Source organism: Harpegnathos saltator, unplaced genomic scaffold, assembly GCF_003227715.2.
Source record: "Harpegnathos saltator strain DR-91 unplaced genomic scaffold, Hsal_v8.6 scaffold93, whole genome shotgun sequence".
NCBI classification, from domain to species: Eukaryota; Metazoa; Arthropoda; class Insecta; order Hymenoptera; family Formicidae; genus Harpegnathos; species Harpegnathos saltator.
In genome coordinates, this window is record NW_020230721.1 from 3,253,815 (window position 1) to 3,272,924 (window position 19,110).

At 38.5% G+C, this 19,110-nt stretch overlaps 4 protein-coding genes across 9 annotated transcripts; 2 read left to right on the top strand and 2 right to left on the bottom strand.

Annotated features, from left to right (window-relative positions):
- Positions 1 to 2,783: 2,783 nt before the first annotated feature.
- LOC105190972 (uncharacterized) lies at positions 2,784 to 6,434 on the top strand. Of its 4 annotated transcripts, XM_019844998.2 has the most exons (7): positions 2,784 to 2,870; positions 3,365 to 3,531; positions 3,592 to 3,803; positions 3,894 to 4,372; positions 4,445 to 5,088; positions 5,382 to 5,493; positions 5,581 to 6,434. In XM_019844998.2, exons 2-7 carry the CDS (start codon positions 3,402 to 3,404, stop codon positions 5,801 to 5,803), a joined length of 1,800 nt encoding a protein of 599 aa, XP_019700557.1. In that variant the 5' UTR covers positions 2,784 to 2,870; positions 3,365 to 3,401; the 3' UTR covers positions 5,804 to 6,434. The 4 variants fall into 4 exon arrangements, with proteins under 4 accessions (XP_019700557.1, XP_011152326.1, XP_011152328.1 ...); XM_011154024.3 differs by having other exon boundaries at positions 3,592 to 4,372; XM_011154026.3 differs by having other exon boundaries at positions 2,866 to 2,888; positions 3,592 to 4,372.
- Positions 6,435 to 6,448: 14 nt separating this feature from the next.
- On the bottom strand, positions 6,449 to 8,483 carry LOC105190973 (3'-5' ssDNA/RNA exonuclease TatD). Its single transcript, XM_011154027.3, has 2 exons — positions 8,253 to 8,483; positions 6,449 to 7,586 (listed from the first exon to the last, which is right to left on the bottom strand). The coding sequence occupies exon 2, from the start codon at positions 7,556 to 7,558 to the stop codon at positions 6,644 to 6,646; it is 915 nt and encodes a 304-aa protein (XP_011152329.1). The 5' UTR covers positions 7,559 to 7,586; positions 8,253 to 8,483; the 3' UTR covers positions 6,449 to 6,643.
- Positions 8,484 to 9,462: 979 nt separating this feature from the next.
- Positions 9,463 to 12,557, top strand: Naa40 (N-alpha-acetyltransferase 40). 2 transcript variants are annotated; one of them, XM_011154032.3, is made up of 5 exons: positions 9,463 to 9,584; positions 9,863 to 9,960; positions 10,038 to 10,423; positions 10,509 to 10,667; positions 12,371 to 12,557. In XM_011154032.3, the coding sequence occupies exons 2-5, from the start codon at positions 9,955 to 9,957 to the stop codon at positions 12,450 to 12,452; spliced, it is 633 nt and encodes a 210-aa protein (XP_011152334.1). In that variant the 5' UTR covers positions 9,463 to 9,584; positions 9,863 to 9,954; the 3' UTR covers positions 12,453 to 12,557. The 2 variants fall into 2 exon arrangements, with proteins under 2 accessions (XP_011152334.1, XP_025163447.1); XM_025307662.1 differs by lacking the exon at positions 9,463 to 9,584 and having other exon boundaries at positions 9,688 to 9,960; positions 10,539 to 10,667.
- Positions 10,693 to 17,866, bottom strand: alpha-Man-IIa (alpha-mannosidase 2). 2 transcript variants are annotated; one of them, XM_025307661.1, is made up of 7 exons: positions 17,133 to 17,866; positions 15,628 to 16,982; positions 15,210 to 15,548; positions 14,802 to 15,110; positions 14,131 to 14,665; positions 13,859 to 14,011; positions 10,693 to 13,080 (listed from the first exon to the last, which is right to left on the bottom strand). In XM_025307661.1, exons 1-7 carry the CDS (start codon positions 17,199 to 17,201, stop codon positions 12,496 to 12,498), a joined length of 3,345 nt encoding a protein of 1,114 aa, XP_025163446.1. In that variant the 5' UTR covers positions 17,202 to 17,866; the 3' UTR covers positions 10,693 to 12,495. The 2 variants fall into 2 exon arrangements, with proteins under 2 accessions (XP_025163446.1, XP_019700556.1); XM_019844997.2 differs by having other exon boundaries at positions 17,085 to 17,866.
- Between the last annotated feature and the right edge of the window lie 1,244 nt (positions 17,867 to 19,110).

Consider the following 19,110-nt stretch of genomic DNA (forward strand, 5'->3'; position numbering starts at 1 on the left):
TCCTTTGGGGTCAGCCAATATGGCTGACCACCGTTCCAGGACTCGGGATCTAGTCTGGGATTCCAAGGCCCTCAGGTCCCTGGCCGATGGACCTTCCCCCTTCTCGCGGAGGTCCTTCACCCTCCAATAGAGAGTGTGCCTTGATTCGCCAAGAAGCTCCATGGGGGAGGGGAGCTGGCCAGGGCCGTCACCGCCCTATACGAAATGGTGCGGTACCCCCGAATTGCCCTCACGACCACCGACCGCATCGCCTGTTGCAGGCGACTCTTGTTGCGGCCGGTGGCCATAAGTCCGGGCGCCCCGTAGAGGGCGATTGAGAGTACCACACCAATATAGAAGCGGCGCGCGTGCCATCCGGGGCCCTCTGGGTCCTTATCAGGCTGGCCAATGCCAGACCTGCTTTACGGACCCGAGGAGCCAGGCTCCTGAAATGGGCCACGAAATTCCAACGGCCGTCCAACGTCAGGCCCAGATACTTGACCCGACGCGGACGCAGACTCCATCCACCCAGACCCGGGACTCTGGTGACGCCCTCCGACGGGGACCATGAAAGTATATGGCCTCCGTCTTCTGGGCCCTTGATGGTGCCCTCGAGGGCCTGGGGATCCAAGGCCTCCGTCGGTGGGGGCGCCCACGGGCGGATCTTGCCGATCGCCCGTTTATAGGGGCGCCCCCACGGATTCTCATCCAAGGAGCTCACCATTTGCTCCCAGGCTCTCTGCTTAGCTTCGACGATGGCGGCCTTGAGGTCTTCCCTCGCTCGGAGATAGCCCTCTTTCTCCTTCGCGGCTTCCCCGCCATGTCGCCGGGCCCATGTATACGCCCGTTTGGCCTGGACGGAGGCCTCTCTCAACTCGGAGAAGGCCTCCGTCCACCAATAAGCGGGCCGGCGCCGGCGGGGGTGGGACCAGGGCATCGCAGCGTCGCAGGCCGACGCCACGATGCGCACCAGCTCCCTAGCCCCCTCCTGGGGGCTAGGGTCCCACATACTTAGCCCCGCAAGGTGCCAGGTGGCCACGAGGGCAGCCGCCTGGAACTTGTCCACGTCAAGTTGGTTGGTGGCCCACCTTATGAGGAGGGGAAAGTCCCCCTCCCCCGGGCGGCGGTCCAGCACCTGCGGAGGGGCGGGGAGACCAATGGACCACACTATATACCTATGGTCCGAGAGAGTTTCACTCTCGGTCTCCACCGACCACTCCCGGAACATCCGGCCGAGGCCGAGGGGGAGACCCACGTCAAATCAATGACGGACTCCCCCTTCGGCCGCACGCAAGTGCTGGTCGACTCCCTGTTCATTAACAGGAGACCGAGACCCGCCGCCCAATCGATCAGGGCCTCACCCCGGGACCCTCCTGCCGGGGATTGCAACTTCACTCCGTGGCGTGGGCGTTGAAATCCCCGGATATCACGACGGGTCGGGGGTGGCACCGACGAGCCACATCTCCGAGCTCATCGAGGATCTCCTTGACGTGGGCGAGTTCGCCCAGACCGACCCTATTCCTGCGGTGGGGGAGATAAACCCCCACCACAGTGATGGGCCTCCAATCAACTGCCACATAGGAGTCCCTCTTTTCCCTAAGTATACAGAGGGGGACTCCTCCACGGGACCGGCCATCATAGCTACGGACCCGCATCGGCTCCTGAACCAGCTAGTGCTGTTGATCGGGATCCAATGCGGCTCCGTTGTCAACCCCAGCCCGGCGCCCAGCTTGTTGATCCTGTTCACCCACAGGTCTTGAGCTTGGGCGCCGCGACCGAGATTGGCCTGTAGGACCCGGAGGGACGTGAAGACAAAACCGTTCACGCCTCCTCCGGGTGGTCTACTCTTTCCTCCTCAAGCGGGGTCCGTCGGAGTGAACTCAGAAACACCCGATTGTCTCCCCTCAGAGGGAGTGAGACTTGTCGGAGTGAAGAGTTCAATATCCGACTGATCCTTCTCCGAGGAGGTTTCGGCTATGATCCTAAGCCACAATCCTAAGCGTCTCTGCGGAGATACAGGGGGTCTCTACCTCCTTTCGGAAGTATGAGGGGGAGTCCATTGGGGGAGTCGGATGTGGCGCACCCTCCGGCTCCCTTTCAGCTACGGCAGTTGGGGGTGCGTCCTCGGACTCCACCCTCTTTACCCTTTCGTCCGGCCTGGCTTCGTAAAGGTCCTCTCCTTGGTCTTTCGCTGCTCTGTATTCTAGGGTCTCTAGGCTCGGCTAAAAGCGGCCTATGACCTCTCCTTCTTCTCTCTGGTATATACTTTTCGGGGTCATGTGTCGGAGTTAAGGCTCGTCTACAATAGCTGTAAGAGTAAGGCTGTAAGGCTGTAACGTAAGCTGTCAGCGAATGAAAATATTTCATTTCGTGTCTTGCAACCTTACAGCCTTAAGGCTCGTCTACATTAGCTGTAAGAGTAAGGCTGTAAGGTTGCAAGACACGAAATGAAATATTTTCATTCGCTGACAGCTTACGTTACAGCCTTACTTTTACATCTATTGTAGACGAGCCTTAACTTTTACAGCTAATGTAGACGAGCCTTGAGGCTCAGTTCCACAACTTGCTTTAAATGGAGTTTAAAGCGTAGTCTACAATGGCCGTAAGTAGTAAGAAGAAAGCGTGAACAGTAAGAAATGGACCAACTACAGTTGATTATTTTTGTCATAATCGACTGTGATTGGTTTATTTCTTACCGCTTACGCTTACTCTTTACTGCTTACTGCCATTGTAGACGACGCTTAAAGCAAGTTGTGGAACTGGGCCTTAGCAGTCTAGTTATACTTTTAGGCCTACCAACTTTATAACTAAAATCAGTTTCCGAAGCCGATTTTGAAATAGGCCTACAGGATGTTTCATTAGCAGTGATACCATTTCCAAATCACGAATAGGTATAACAGAGTGGTCATGTAATTATGTATCGATTTTGCTCAGTTTTCAACAATTACAGTCGCTTTATATTTTAGAAATATAAAATTGTTTATAACAATCACTCAAAATATTTATCATATTTTTATTCATACAAGCACGTGTCTTACTAAATGGAATAACTTGTATAATGTATTTAAAGCATGTTCATACAATTTAAAAATAACAGAACTTTGTTTACTTAACAATGCTACATTATTTTTAAATTAATAATATTACTAATAATATATTGATATACGAAATAGATATTGACGATGTATATTTACAGAAGATTTATTTTATAAAAGTTCCTAACCTTTTTTATATTAGCGATTACGAACCGGTTGCGATTAATGTAGAAGTATCTCAGAGCTAATTATATTTGTATTGAAATTTGTATTCAAATTAATATTAATAAATAAAATAAACATTTTCATAATAATAGCATATATAATTAATACTGCTTTATGATTTACAGATTAATTGCTAGTGTAATGCAACATTAAGTTTATAAGATGGAAAGAGCCTTGAAGAGATTGCTGCGGATATATCCAGTAGCGCGTAATTGGATAACTTTGTCAAATTATATGGCACCATTGCAATCTGTGCAGAATGTATCACAGATGTATAGCACTAATTTAACAGGTAATTAAATATTTCATATATTTTTGTGACATGTGAATGTTTTAAAAAATTATTTTTCAGATTGTTCACAATTGGAAGATGCTAATAGGTCATTGATGGGAAGAAATATGTACAATAATCTTAAAAAACTACAAGAACCTATAAAAATATTAGAATTAGCAGCAACAAATTATACAAACATGTCTCTGCATGATGCACTTAATACCTTAACTGCATTATTCAAAGTTTCTAAAATGAAGAATGACATATCTAGTACAAATCATTTAGGTTTTGTACGTTTGTGCGAAATATTAAATAGAGATATTAGACGCATGAAAATATTAGATGTCATTGAAAGTCTGAAAATACTTATATATTTTCAGACACAAAGCAATACACTCTTAATTCAGTCACTGTTACAAATGATTAGAGGAAACATAAATGAAATGTCTCTCAACAATATAATCTTTACAACTTTCTTATTAAATAAATTAGAAAGTACACCATTGAGAGATGCTTTATTGATAGCTCTGCCTATGGTATTTGAAACGCAATTACCAACAAAATTAGATACAGATGACCTGCCTCTACTGTTATGGTCATTAAGATTCATAATTGAATATAATATACAAAATTCAGATGTGTATGATATAATTTTCAAATCATTGTGGAAGCAAGAAAATAATTTAAATATATCAGCAGCCAAATCTATCTTCTACAGCTTGTGCCACATATCTGAATTATCTCCAATAGCTTGTGAACTTTTGTCTAAAGTACAAAATATTCTTATATCCATGGCAAAAGAATTAAATATTCAAGAAATAACAATGATATGTACAAAGTTATCAGTTATTGTTGTAAGGTATGTTATATGACTTTGTTATATATTGTGTATTATATTTTATATGATATTTTATATGTATTCTTGTTACAGCAACAGACATGGATCTATATTTTACAATGAGATATTTCTAGATGCTCTTGTTAATTCAGCATTATCTTCTAATATTAATTTTGTAAAAGGCATCTACATACTCAAAATATTAAATGATTTCAACCATGTACATATACCTTTCTTAGAGTATTTGGCAGCAAGATGCTTTGAAAATCAAAGTTTGTTGAAAGATATGACATTCCATAAGATGTCAATTTTCCTAGAAGGACTTGTTAACGCTGATTATAAGCCATTATTTTGGGATACTATTAAAGACACAATAATGGAGAATATCAAAATAGATAATGGACCTTATAATAGATTGTTTATTAGACTTGCTCTGCATCTGGTCGCGTTAGATTGTTACAGTTCAAATTTACTCAACTATGTCTTCTCTATATTTATAAGAAACAATGAACCATTGAGAGATGTGTATACTAGAGAAATATTACTTTTGTACCAAAGTGTTAAAACCTTGTATCCTATGTATAATGGATCATGGCCACAAGAACATTTACTTGAATATGCTAATACAATTAAATTGATACCACCTACATATTCTCTCCAACCAGGATTGGAACGAGCATTAGGTGGTCCACAGTATGTTCATAATAATTTAAGAACAAAACTTGGTCATTATATCGGTGAGTTATTATTAAGTATCTTTCTTTACGGTTAATAAGATACTCATAATTATGTTATTGAATGAACACAGATTAATGACAAATATCAGATATTTCTAAATATGTTTTAAATTAATACAGTTCAAGTGATTCAACGTGTCAATATAGCACGACGATTGTAACTTCGATTACTTACTTTACAATTATTTTTAATTCCTTTTAATAAAAACTTTTTTTTTTATAAGTTCTTTGTGAAAAACTTAATTATTTTTAATAGAGACGAATATTATGTTAATACGATTTTATCATTTTAGACCATGTGGTTGTGATGAGAAAAGGTGGATATCCTATTGCAATTAATATAGATAGTCCTAATAATAATGTTATCTACATTGAGGATTTACAAACTCCAAGTGAAAGTCAGATGTAAGGACGTTTTTAAAATTTATTCAATGTATTATTGCATTTGTATTTAATCGCTGACTCATTGCTAATGCGTATTTTGTGTTTCAGGATATTTATTTTCAATTTACCTGATACTGCATATGCTGTCAACTCACAAAGATTAAAAAGTACATGGGCGTTAAAAATAAAATCCATAGAAGCGCTAACGAAGTCCAATACAATTATTATAAATTCAAGTTGTTGGATGAAGCTTCCTGAACACGAAAGAATTCCCTATTTAATGCAAGCTATAAGGTTAAAATGTGATGATTTTTTAGTTTCAACGAATTAAATTTTGTGTCACGATTGATAATATAAATTGAACATAATTGATTAAAAAAATATGCTTATCAATGATACTGTTGTTGAAATATTTTTATAGATATGTATGATTCTGTATTAATAGTTGTAAATATTGTAAAATAATTGTATCTTAATCAGATATCCAGACTGACAGATAAAAGTCCATGCAATATAGAAAGTGTCTTGAAAAATATAAAATGAGAAACAAATTATTTATATTTAGTTATTAACGATTGTCGTAAGTTACTCTATTATTTTCCTTCAGTTTGCAAATTTAATTTTTAAATGCAGTTTTTCGTCATTAAGGTCTCCTCAAGATCTAAATATAATGCATTATGAAAAAAGGGTGTATATTCAACAAATTATCTATATAACAATTTATTCGTATGAAAATATTTATAATACATCAACAATGAAATGTATAATACTGGATTCTACGTATATGTTATATACCATCTGAACAGTTTTATAACAAAATGAAAGACGTGGAAATCCAGAAAGTTAGTATAATAAAAATATTTTGTATATACACGTTGAGACAATATGTATGTAGATAATAGATTAAATGTATATAGATATCACAAAAAAGAATATAAATTTTTGTGATCTTTCAACTAGTACAAGTTCATACAAACTTAATTTCCTACCAGTAAACTTCGTTAAGTGTCCTATAAGCAGCCATTTTGCTACCATTTAATAAAAAAGAACATTGTAAAAAGAAATAGGTATTGGGGAACTCAAATGAAGCGTTATATGCATTAAGAATGTAACTCCCATATAGCACCTACTAGCACCACTTTATCCGAAATTTTCAGATTCGACATCATTATCATTGATTCAAACCAAATAATTTCAGAGCATTAAAGGCTGTGGCCAGCGCAACTTCTTCTGGAGTAGTTCGCATAAACGCCGCCACCATTTCCACGATCGCTGGCAAGGCACATGGTTCGTTACGTTGAAAGGTACAGTAACGGTGGAGGAACGTCATAGATCGCTCGGTCAGAGCGTCCTTCACGTGTATTGGTAATTTACTGGCTCTGGTATTAGGATACATGAACGGTGCGTCGGTCTCGACTAAGATTCTATCTAACGGCGCTTGTCCTCCTTCTAGCAACTGCCTTATCCCACTGTCAGATTTGTCTTTGCATAAGTAACCTGTAATACCCAAGTAAAATCCTTGATCCAGGTAAATCTGCGCCTCCTCTGCAGTGCCGATGAAAGAGTGAATGAGGACAGGCGGCAGGCGATTCTTATATTCACCGAGAACCTCTAATACATCCTTCTGTGCTCCTCTTTCGTGTATAATCAATGGTTTATTCAACGTACAGGCTAATTCTATCTGCTTATGAAAGACAGCACGTTGCGTTTCCGGTGCAGAGAAATCACGACTGTAGTCTAAGCCACACTCGCCGATTGCGACGCATTCTGGATTGCTGGCTATGCTTTCCAATTCTTGCAAAGTATCTGGATCTTCCCACGACTTGGCGTCATGTGGGTGCACACCAGCGGTCGAATACAAAGTTCCGGGATATATTCTAGTTAGCCTCAGTGCTTCTTTGCTGGAACGAATACTCGCACCTGTCACCATGATCTTCTGTACGCCTGCATCTTTTGCCCTTTGTATCACGCTATCTAAATCCCGACTGTACTTTTTATTCGTAAGATTGGCACCAACGTCAACAATAATGTAATTTTCATAGCATTGGGTCATGGATGAGGGAGCAGCTTTCTCTTTTTCAGCCATTCCTTTTGCTTTTTATGTAACAATTAAACTGAAATAAAAAGAATACAATGAATATTGAGCTAAAATATTCAATTATCAACATTGTTTTATTTTTAGTGATAAATACATTATCACACCATTATAAACTTAAGACCAATTGTGCTCCTATTATGACACACTAACATTAGTGGCAATTGGGTGTGATGGACTATTTTTAGAAAGTACATGCATGCTCTTGAGAAATACAACTCAGACATATAGGCTAAATATAAATTCAATAGGTCCATCTACATTAATAACACGTCTCACATTTGAAACAAATGAGATATGTGCTTGCGCAGAAAATTTAAAAAACTATAAGATGATTACTTAATGGGAGATTTATGTATTGTTGTCAGACAAAATCCAATTACCGACATATAAATACCGATCAAATGCGCGCATTCTACCTAACAAGTCAATGATATATATCGTTATAAATGAGATAAATGCATAAGAAGTCATTGAATGTAAACGCTAAATTGGCAAACTGAAATCCGTTTAATAGATGTTTAAACGCTTAACCTATAAGCAAAAGTTAATCCATTAGGAACATATATATTTATGCCAAACAAATTGATAATTATTTAAAAAAAAAATGAAGGAAAAGCATTAAACAGATTAATACGGGCCCAATTACGGATCAATGCAGATAAAATGACAATGTCGAACTTGCCTTGATGTTAACCTCCAGAAGCGTACTCGCTTACGTACTAATCTTACTGCACGTGGTTGATCCAAATTTCTTAAACGGCGATCACGTTCTCAATCGCCGCACATAATTGTTAAACGCACAATCGTCGCGTACTTTAATATTACATTGCTGTACAAAAAAAAAATGTAATACACTCCAATCGACTTTGGTTTACTGTTGTTATTATTATGGCAGGTTCGTCAATTGAGAACTTCTTCTTAAGCCCTAAACACAATGCCAGGTAACAGGCAATAAGAATAAAAATTGACCAATCACAATAGATTATTCTTGTAATAGTCGAATGTGATTGGTCTATTTTTATTCTTATTGCCTGTTGCCTGGCATTGTACAAGGGGCCTTAAGCCAGCGGCACACGGTGCTTGTTTTTGTGTTGGATTGCTTACTGGATGAAAATACTGCATTCTGATTGGTGCATTTCCATTCATCTTCGGAAATGCACCAATCAGAATGCAATATTTCATCCAGCAAGCAATCCAGCACGAAAACAAGCACCGTGTGCCGTTGGCTTTATTCTTCTTCTTTTTGATAACTGACTATTGGATTCGTTTTTTCAGCTGAACTAAGGTCGGTGCACACAGGACGCGGCACGTTCGCCGCGCGATGGAAGTTGACTAGGAAATATTGCGGTAGCCATTCAGCATCTTGCTTGCCCGGAAGTGTATTTACGAAACATGCGGCGGTGGGACGTTGACTGGCTGAATTTTTAGGACACCTAACTTTTCTTCTAGGCACCTTAGAAATTCTCTATCTGACAGCCAATCGGAACGTCCGACAAGTTTGTCGTATGACGCATGTAATGTTAAGGTCATTCTACAATATGGCTGCGTTCCGATATTCACTGTCAGCACTAAAAATCTATAGTATACGTGACGCAAACTATGTATTTTCAGTACTGGCAGTGAATATCGGAACGCAGCCTATGTGTCGTAAGTTGTAAGCCGTAAGAATTGACCAATTATGGCCGATTATTTTTATAATTGATTGTGATTCGCCAATTCGTACGGCTTACAACTTACAACACGTATTGTAGAATGACCTTTCACGTAAATCGCATGTAAAGCCAGCGGCACACGGTGCTTGTTTTCGTGCTGGATTGCTTGCTGGATGAAAATATTGCGTTGTGATTGGTACATTTCCGAAAATGGATGGAAATGCACCAATCAGAACGCAGTATTTTCATCCAGCAAGCAATCCAGCACGAAAACAAGCACTGTGTGCCGCTGACTTAATTTAAGAACTCCCAGTGTGCTCCAGGCTTTAAATATCACACGCGGTCGCGTTCATGTTTACATTGTAAGTTTACGAGTGAAATAAGAAACCAATTAAACAGTATGAATTTTCAAATATGATATTAAAGACGATAAAAATAAATCATTCACTTTCTAAATGGTTTTATTGTTGCAAATACTTTAGACTTTAATCTGTAAATATATGGTGATGTAAATTGAAAATGATGTGAGAATAATTGGTTAGGCGATTCAACGAATGAATGAAAGTACTCTAATAGGATTTTGATTACATCTTTTGTTTAATTGCGAAATTATTTACTTATAGTTGTTCTATTGTTATAGTATACAATAAGATACTGTGTACGAAATATTGCATGTGCGTAATTGAGCAACATTCAAACCAATAGGCGGGAAACTTAGAATTTGAATCAATCATGAAGGTCGGTCTCTAAACATAATCTGAATATTCTCACAAACTCTGATCTTAATTATCTTAGACATCCCACTTTTTGTGCAGAGAAGAGCCAGAAAAACAAGACGTCAGATTTTGGCAGAGAAGACAGCAGCGCAGCAGCTGCTGATCAATAAGGCAAATGCATTAATGAATCCTTTGGATATTCTACCAGAATTCCATGAATATGTCACCAAGGATGATGTGATAAAAATATCTTGTATCAGAGCTAAGAATGCACAACCAGAATGTCGTTCTTGGATATTCGATATCACAGAGAGAAACGTGAAGGATATGTACAAACAATCTAGTTGGGGCTGGGATGCAGCTGAGAAACAAGCAGAATTGACAGAGGAAACAGCTTGGTATCTGATAGCATCGCGTGATGATAAGTTTTTAGGATTTTCACATTTCCGATTTGATATCGATCATGGTGATGTAGTATTATATTGGTATGTATGTGTGTGTAAGGTAGTCAGAAATAAAACTGTGTGTATGTGTGTGTGTGGAAAAGAAATTAAGTATTTACATGTATAGCTATGAGTTACAATTGGAACCATCGATCAGGCGCAGAGGACTCGGCCGTTTTATGATGTCAGCCTTGGAATCTATGGCAAGTCGGAATCAGATGCAGAAAGTTGTCTTAACTGTTTTCGCGCACAATCCGACGGCGATACAATTCTTTTTCGCACTTGGGTAAGAACTCAACAAGTACTACAAATATCTTAGCATTGTAATCTTAGCATTGACATCATTAGTAATATTACTAATCGATATTAATTGTTAAAAGTCCTTGTGCTACATGGTACATATAAAGTAAGCTTCATAAAATCATTCACCTTAGAATTGTACAATATTTCTAATAGTTTATGTATAATGTAGTACGAAAGCACATAAAATTGTTGTGCAATCGAGTCTACATGGTCTGTAATTGACTAGTATTAAAGTATTTATCTTGATAAAGTAATTTTATTACATTGGTCCGTATTCTCACTCAATTTACTGAGTTGAAACATGACTATTATTCCGTATCTCACGTCTATGTTAATGTGAATTTCATGATGAGATAAACAGAAGACTCGAAAATTTATTAAGTATATAGTGAGAATACGTGCCGTTCGTTTTGCTTATTCACAATATATTCAATCACCTTAAAGTTTTAGTAGTATCTTGAGTCTTAGTGGAGCACCTATTTAGTACCAAGAAAATACTTTCTCAAAACTAAATGCACATACGGAAAATATTAGAATATTATATTCTTTATTACATACCTCCCAATTGAAAGATTTATCTAACACATTTACTGAATCACAGGAATCACTCTGTAAAGAGTGATATCTACACAATTAATATAAACGAAAGAAATTACATCATACATGAATGGCAGTAAAAATAAAATTAATTAATAGAAAAAGAATGATTACAGACAAATAATAATTTCGTTTTTCAATTTCCCATTATTTTAATAGGTGATAATTATTAACGCACGAGGTAGACTAAAATTATGCTATTATTTACTTCTATATTGCATTTTGCTATAAGACCTATTGAATATATTTGACAACAAAAATAATTAGTGGATTAGATTACAACTTACTAAAATTTCAGAAACACACGCACACACATACCACATACACGCGCGCGTGCGCGTACATACACATATACACATTTTAAATACACATCACATGTGTTACTTTTAAGGAAGGTGGATCTTTCGTTTCGTACAGTTTGACTGCGTTTGAGTTTTAACATAACTACACGCATACCCCAAATATGTAACTGCATTTGAATTACATAACTTACTACATATGTACAGGGTGTCCCACTTTAACTTTCCACCCTAATAATTCGAAAACTTGACATTTTGATAAAAAAATGTTTCAAATAAAAGTTGTAAGGTTGGAAGGGGGACATTTGATGGTGACCTTAGTTTAATCTTGGATTAAAGTCATATGGTTCTGCCAAGGTTAACTTAGTTTTTTCAAAGACGAATCCCCATGTTTTCCAACGAATTTTGATTTTCTGACAAAAAACAAGCAATTTTTGTTTCTACAAATCTTATTTGATTGCCTGCTTATGCTTGCTATTTGACTTTAAAGTTTTCAAATTTTTGTCAACCAAAATCCAATGTATAACTTTAACGTGAACAACAAAATATCTCGGAAATTAAAATTAATCTTAATCCAAGGTTAAACCAAGGTCACTATCAAATGTCCCCCTCTGAACGCTATAACTTTTATTTGAAACTTTTGTTATCAAAATGCCATGTTTTCGTGTTATTGAGGTGTGAAAGTTAAAGTGGGACACACTGCATATATGTGTGTTGGATGTAAAATTATGTAAGTGAGATTTTCGATTAAGATAATCCAAATAATGAATTGCACTTAATACTGTTGCAGATACAAATTAGACCATACGAGCCCACCCGCTTCGGCGAAATTGGATTACATGATCTTGAGTAAACAAAATTTACGCGGATAAATAGAAAGCAATACTCACCTACGACAAAATATTTTCTTCCCGATTAAGATTGCGTCTTGTGAAACAAGATCGGTAGTATTTGATGTGGGCACAAGTTTATAACGGGCGACTTCAGAGAGGGTCCGACATTGTGGAACGTTAGGGGAGCTTTGCTTATAGTCCAGTCTTCCATGTCATTGAGAAATTTCGTCAAGTCGATCTCGCCTGATTCCGAGACGTTAAAACGCCGCAAGAGAGGATTGTTGAAGCATGTGTCTAAGGCGGGTTGATGCAATACCATACCGATACCTTTACCGGCACCCTCAGGTATAGGAAACACTCGAAGACTAATGATACTTAAGTCTACTGGAAGATCGTATCGAAGCGGTGAAAAGTGCGCGTGCAGGTCGAATGGCAGAGAATTGTGAGGATGCAATGCTACCACTGGATGTAGTAGCTCTTCTAAAGCCAAGTGATTGCTCAAGGACAACAATCCTGCAGGATGATTTGCTGGTGGTACTGCGGAGGGACAATTTGTCTCCCTCTTTTCCAAAATTAACGTGAACATATGGTTTGTTAGCAAGTTGTCCATTACACCTTGTCCCAATCCTCGATTGTCATCTTGAAGTAATCTTCTATCTTGCATAATCTATTTGTAAAACTATTTGTAGAATCTACTGTCTATTGCGTATAATTTATTTATAAGAATTTTTAAGAATGTGTAATTTTTAAAAGTGTATATTACACTTGATCTGTCTCAATAAATTTTCTTAAAAAAGCGTGTCACACATGAAGAATTATTTTATCAATTTTTTGTTACATGTTAACTTGTTAACATTTAAGGTGAATGTTCCAATTAGCGATATTGTCCCAATTTTCTCTTGTTTCCTTTGTTCCTTAATAAATCAGCTAATAGAAATCCATAATTATTCTAAATATCCAGTTCTTACTTTATCTCTTTAAACTTATTTTATATATTCCCGATTATATTAAATTTCGAATAAAATGAAAAGCTCTAATAAATGTTGGACCATCATAGTTACAAATGTACTACTGACTGCGACAGTTCGAACAGTTATTCGCCGACATCTTAAAAGTTAATATAAAATGTCTAATTGTTAGATCTGCAGTTATTTTTCAATTTTCTTAAAACTAAACTCGGTAAAAAATAGAACCAAGAACTAAATTACCATGTTACTAAATGGTACTTCAATCATTTTCGTGAAGATATAAATTAAATATTTTCCAGAAATATAACATAATCGTGATAAACGTTCAAAACTTTCCAACAAAATCAACTTTATGTACTTGGCTTAACACGTGTATTATTAATTTACTAATTTATTTCCATGGTGAGATTACTCGGCCACTAATTAGAACATTCATTTTATGTGATGTATGGTATTAAGTAAAATCTATTGACTTACTTCAAGCTGACCAGATGCCATAGAGGCTACACCTAATGGCTGTGCTGTAGTGACTGTTAATCTAACTCTCTTATCCTCTATGTATGCACTTGCTGCCATCGGATAGTAATTACCTTGCGTAGGAAGCTTGGGGAATCTCTGTCTTCTGATCATCTGAAATCACCGAGCAAAAGATGCATTTCGCAACACTGCTACATATTGGTAGAAAATACAACAGTCCTAGCCAGATACAACGTCAAAGAATTCTGAGTTTGCTCTATCAGAATATTTACATTGAGTCCGTTTAAATCGGTGAAGAACTGGTCGCCGGATGCGATGTCCGTATTCAGGCGCATCGCGAGTTCATAGTTTTGTGTCTCGGCTATATCAACTTCATTGAGTATATGTAACCCAAGTCCATCGCTGCCGGGCGAGTTGAACAGCGTACAAGTGTGCCGCACGTGCGACAGTTCTACAAATACTTTTGACAGAATAGGGCCGGTTACTAAGTGAACGATTGTTCTGCTGTCTACGAATACCAAATCTGGTTCCGGTTTGTCGGGCAGGAATAGATAAGCGCCGCTCTTGTCTTTGCCGGAGCCCCTGGTGCCGTATTTTACGAAGTCTAAGTGTACAGGGAACGTGGTGTTGCCGACTTTCAGCGCCTTCAACAGACCGGATTTGCCGAAAGAAGCGGATAACTCTGGTAGCTGAGTGATTGAGAATTCTTGCGTATGTGGTAAAACGGTCAAATGACTGAAACCGGGTACTGATGGAAGGCTACTGATGTCGGTGTTGAAGATAGTAACGTTGGCGGGAAACACTTCTCTGTTTTTAGAGGAAAGATACGTGAATTCGGTACCTTGGAGTACCCTTGGAGTTTTGCATTGAATCTTGTGTATGATAATCACTTCAATATGTACAAATGATACTTTGCATTATATGTAAAAATCATTACATTTACCTGGCATATGATGCTTTGTGTAAAGCGTGAACCACGTATGTAGTGATTCCAAATCCTGGTACACTGGCTAAAAAGGACAGTTCGTATCTAGCCGCGGACAATGCAGCTGGACCGATCCAGACAGGCGACACTTGACACCTGACAGTCTGCCCTCTTCGATCTGTAACTTTGACAAATGGCGTCGACACGACCAAAATTTGCACTTTCGTTCTCTGCCTTGGTAGAGAATTGTAAAAAATGATTTTCCTTGAAGGACTGTCATCCCCGAGGCTGAGCACATGCTTTTCGCCTGCGCTAGTGTGGTGTAACCTTTAAAAAGTAATTACAAATATATGAAAAAATTATTATACATTATATCACCGTGTGTGATAAACTATTGATTGTCATGTGACATTTGTCTCCTCGCACCTAGTTTCGTCTAAAGAGAAGTACACAGCTTCTAAATCTATAGGTGAAATCTGTGGGGTTTTCAACAAGTGCGCTATGGACTGTTGAAGCACGTGAGCCGAGTTGTTCAATGCCGTGATCATCTTCTGGGCATAATCGATAACGACATTGTCTCTGGCAGTACCAGTGACTCCGTCGTGATGTTGAAACAGAGAATGCCACATCCTGGCTTTGCTCAGGCGAGACGCGAGGTTTCCTTCTACCAGTTGGTCATTTCCTTTAGTCCAAGCTATAGCAGCTAGTGCCTCCGAGCCTCTTAAAAAACCTAGCAGCACACGATCTAGTCGTTTATGGAAAGGCCTGGATAGATTGGAAGAAGATATCCTTTATTCCATGATCAAAACATGTTTGGAGCTTACATCTCACTTAAATGACATACCTGGAGGTATAATAGCCGCTCCAGTAATGATCATCTCTGTCGGAATATGTGAAGAAGTCGCCAGATAGAGTTGGAAATTCGTTCAAATTGCGTTTCTCTTTGACCGCGTCGAAATATTCGCTCAAGGTACCAAATTGTATTTGAACATTTAAGTGTTGATTTTCATTCATATAATTGAAAAGCTTCTGATAATTGTCGTACTGAGCTTCCCACTCGGTGAGATGCGTGTATCTGAAGTCATCGCCCAAAGGTGCTAGCACTACGTCGGTTTTAAAAAGCTGTGCCTTTTTACGGTATTGATCCAGTAGCAGTAATGCTCTTTCCGCCACGTTCGCTTTAGTTATCGTCTTCGGCGGAACCTTCCACGGACAGCTGAGACCAAAATTCTGCATCCTGTAGAAGTCAAATTGGCAACATACTTTCGGATCTGGTCCGCACGTATGCGGAACATCGTAGCTGTAAAACGGCATAGTGTGAGTAAACAGTTCTGTAGAACCGTCATTGTCCCATAATTGTCGCCAACGAAACTCAAGATTTTTGTCTCTGGCTAGTCTCTTCTTGACTGAATAATGAACTCTTTGTATTAAGAGGTTTTCCATGCCTGAACCTTTCAGAAGATATGGCATGGTAGAAGAGAGGCCGAAAGGGTCAATGGCCCATCCTGAATTCGGCGTATAATCCAAATTGTATTTTAGCCACTGGTGACCTTCAGTCAATTGTGTGAGTTGAGCTATCCAGTGAGACACGGATTCATCTGGCATTACCCATCCTCCCGACACAATCTCCAATTGACCATCGTGTATCAAGCGACGTACTTCATCTCTTATTGTTTTGGACTGGTCATCCCACCAGAGTTTAAAGAATGATATTTCTGCCCAAATAAACTTACGTCTTCTATCCTCACCTAGCTTGGTCACCATATTGTTCAATATGCTTCTTGTTTGGAAAGTATAATATTTTTCAAATGTGTTTAACCACCCAGGATCATTGTGTGAATGAGGTACAACAAAGACTTTCAATTTTCTGTTAGGATGCCATTGTTTCTCATCATATATAATATTCCAGCCTTGCTTCCATACTCCACCATCTGGATTATCAAATTCTAATTGTTTGTATAACTCCAACATCTGTATATCAACCTCTGGAACTTTCCGTATGTTAAAATTACATGTGAGGCTTTTTCCTGAACGTGGAATCACAATGTCAGAGTGATTTATATGACTGACCGATTGCACATTTGGTACAAAATTATATTTAGCTTTTGCTGCCTCCTGCAGATCATTCATGACCTTATGATGTTTGTCAAAATCCTTCTCTAATTTTGCAAGCCTGTTTTCAAAATGAAGCCACTGATTCTAAAAAAAAAATAAACCTGTTTTATATCGCACAATATGTAATTTCGAATCATAGATATATGTAACATATGTATGGTACTATATCCTGCTAAATAAACGTACATCATTAATGGAAAGCTTAAGCGGAATGAGTGTTGTATCTATAATTACATAGGCCAACATAACGCAGCCAACAAATGTGCATACTCCAAAAATGGCGATAGCCTTTCTAGCCCTCATTGTTATAGATTTTTGTTCGCACTATTCTTGTTAAACGGTTCACGATTGAGTTTATGTTAAAAGAAAAAGTCAAATTATCCGATCTTAACCTACTTCGTTTGTCGTCACAAACGACTACATGTTAAGAAACGTGTCTATCTTAAGTTTTCGATGAACACTTTCTGGACAAAATATTAAAATTATAAATTTCATAAATTTGATCTTTCTGGATTTTCGACGAAAGATCCTTTCGCCACTTGTATATCGCTTCTGGCGGTTTTATTTTACTGCAGCGATCACCGTTGTAGCACGTATGCATTAGTATCCATTTATGTAATTGCTTTTATTTTTTAATTACGTGTGCTATTTAACAGCCAGCCACGTTGGCAGCTGGATACTGCCATTCAGCAATAAACTCAAAACGTGACGTATATGTAACTGATAATTCAAATGTCACAATTAAAACGTAATCCACGTTTTTATTATGGAACAGACGCCGATAGGGACTCGAGTGCCGAGCAGTGCAGAGGTTCTCAAATTGCACCCCAACTTAGAAAGTTGGAGCGCATGTTTTCCTAAATTATAAATGATAATTTACGCACTGTTACTATTTTTCGTTTATTATTTATTACTTCTAAATATCCAGATAAGAGTTTACGCTTTTAATAAGACAGTGACACCAGGCAAACGCCAAGAATCAAGAGAACCTCACCTAATCGAAAATCGAACCTCGTTTGATTAGTTGGTTAATCGATTTTAACCTCATTTGGTCGAAATTTGAAAGTAATTCGGTCGATACTCGAAATTCATGGTCGATAATTGAGGTCGATATGGTCTATTAGGCCCCTTGCACAATGCCAGGCAACAAGCAATAAGAATAAAAATAGACCAATCACAATCAACTATTACAAAAATAATCTATTGTAATTGGTCTATTTTTATTCTTATTGCCTGTTGCCTGGCATTGTGCAAGGGGCTTAAGTCGTTGCGAATCATAAGGTCTGTTCTTTTTCACTGCACTGCTACACTGGTGCAATAAGTTAGAGTGAGACAAATATATATTTGTTTTACTCTAACTTATTGCATCAGTGCAGCAGTGCAGCGAAAAAGACCAGGCCTATAGACTTAAGCGTGGTCTACAATGGCCGTAAGCAGTAAGAAGAAAGCGTAAGTGGTAAGAAATAAACCAATCACAGTCGATTATGACAAAAATTATCAACTGTGGTTGGTCCATTTCTTAAGCCAGCGGCACACGGTGCTGGTTTTCGTGCTGGATGAAAATACTGCGTTTTGATTGGCGCATTTCCATCCATCTTCGAAAATATACCAATCAAAACGCAGTATTTTCATCCAGCAAGCAATCCAGCACAAAAACAAGCACCGTGTGCCGCTGGCCTTATTGCTTCACGCTTTTTTCTTACTGCTTAAGGCCATTGTACGTACAAAAGTTTTAGTCGTAACCGTAAGTCCGTAAGCAAATTGACCAATCACAATTCGTATATTTCGAGATGCTGGATTGTGATTGGTCAATTTGCTTACGGTCTTAAGGTTACGACTAAAATTTTTTTACGTGCAATGGCCTTTACGGCCATTGTAGACCATGCTTTATGTTTTAAAATGGAAGCTGGAAGGTATTCATACACATACACACGGCAATACTTATGCACTGCTCATATATATGTTAATACTAATGCATTGTTCGCGCGAACGCAAGGCAGGAAGGTTAGGTCATATAGACTGCACCATAGTGCAGCTGGGCTACACTTTCCGTGTTATCTGCACCAAAGCATATTTTGCCACGCAGACATCATGGGTCTGTTCTTTATAGCTGCACTGTTGAACTAGTGTAATAAAGCCAGAGGTACGGTCGCGGATATAAAGGTTGTCACTTTTTTTTAATAACTTTCGGGACGCATCCCGACTCGAGAAA

Bases quoted from the DNA above. Each gene is read 5' to 3' on its own strand.
- LOC105190973 (XM_011154027.3), bottom strand. From the start codon at position 7,558: ATGGCTGAAAAAGAGAAAGCTGCTCCCTCATCCATGACCCAATGCTAT.
- alpha-Man-IIa (XM_019844997.2), bottom strand. From the start codon at position 17,201: ATGAGGGCTAGAAAGGCTATCGCCATTTTTGGAGTATGCACATTTGTT. The intron at 15,111-15,209 runs GTGCGAGGAGAC...TACTTTTTAAAG, and splicing joins TTCTCTTTAGACGAAACTAG to GTTACACCACACTAGCGCAG. The intron at 13,081-13,858 runs GTAAGTCAATAG...TTTTACAAATAG, and splicing joins TGGCATCTGGTCAGCTTGAA to ATTATGCAAGATAGAAGATT.
- LOC105190972 (XM_011154024.3), top strand. From the start codon at position 3,402: ATGGAAAGAGCCTTGAAGAGATTGCTGCGGATATATCCAGTAGCGCGT. The intron at 4,373-4,444 runs GTATGTTATATG...TTCTTGTTACAG, and splicing joins TTATCAGTTATTGTTGTAAG to CAACAGACATGGATCTATAT. The intron at 5,494-5,580 runs GTAAGGACGTTT...TTTGTGTTTCAG, and splicing joins ACTCCAAGTGAAAGTCAGAT to GATATTTATTTTCAATTTAC.
- Naa40 (XM_011154032.3), top strand. The intron at 10,424-10,508 runs GTATGTATGTGT...TTACATGTATAG, and splicing joins GGTGATGTAGTATTATATTG to CTATGAGTTACAATTGGAAC. The intron at 10,668-12,370 runs GTAAGAACTCAA...ATACTGTTGCAG, and splicing joins CAATTCTTTTTCGCACTTGG to ATACAAATTAGACCATACGA.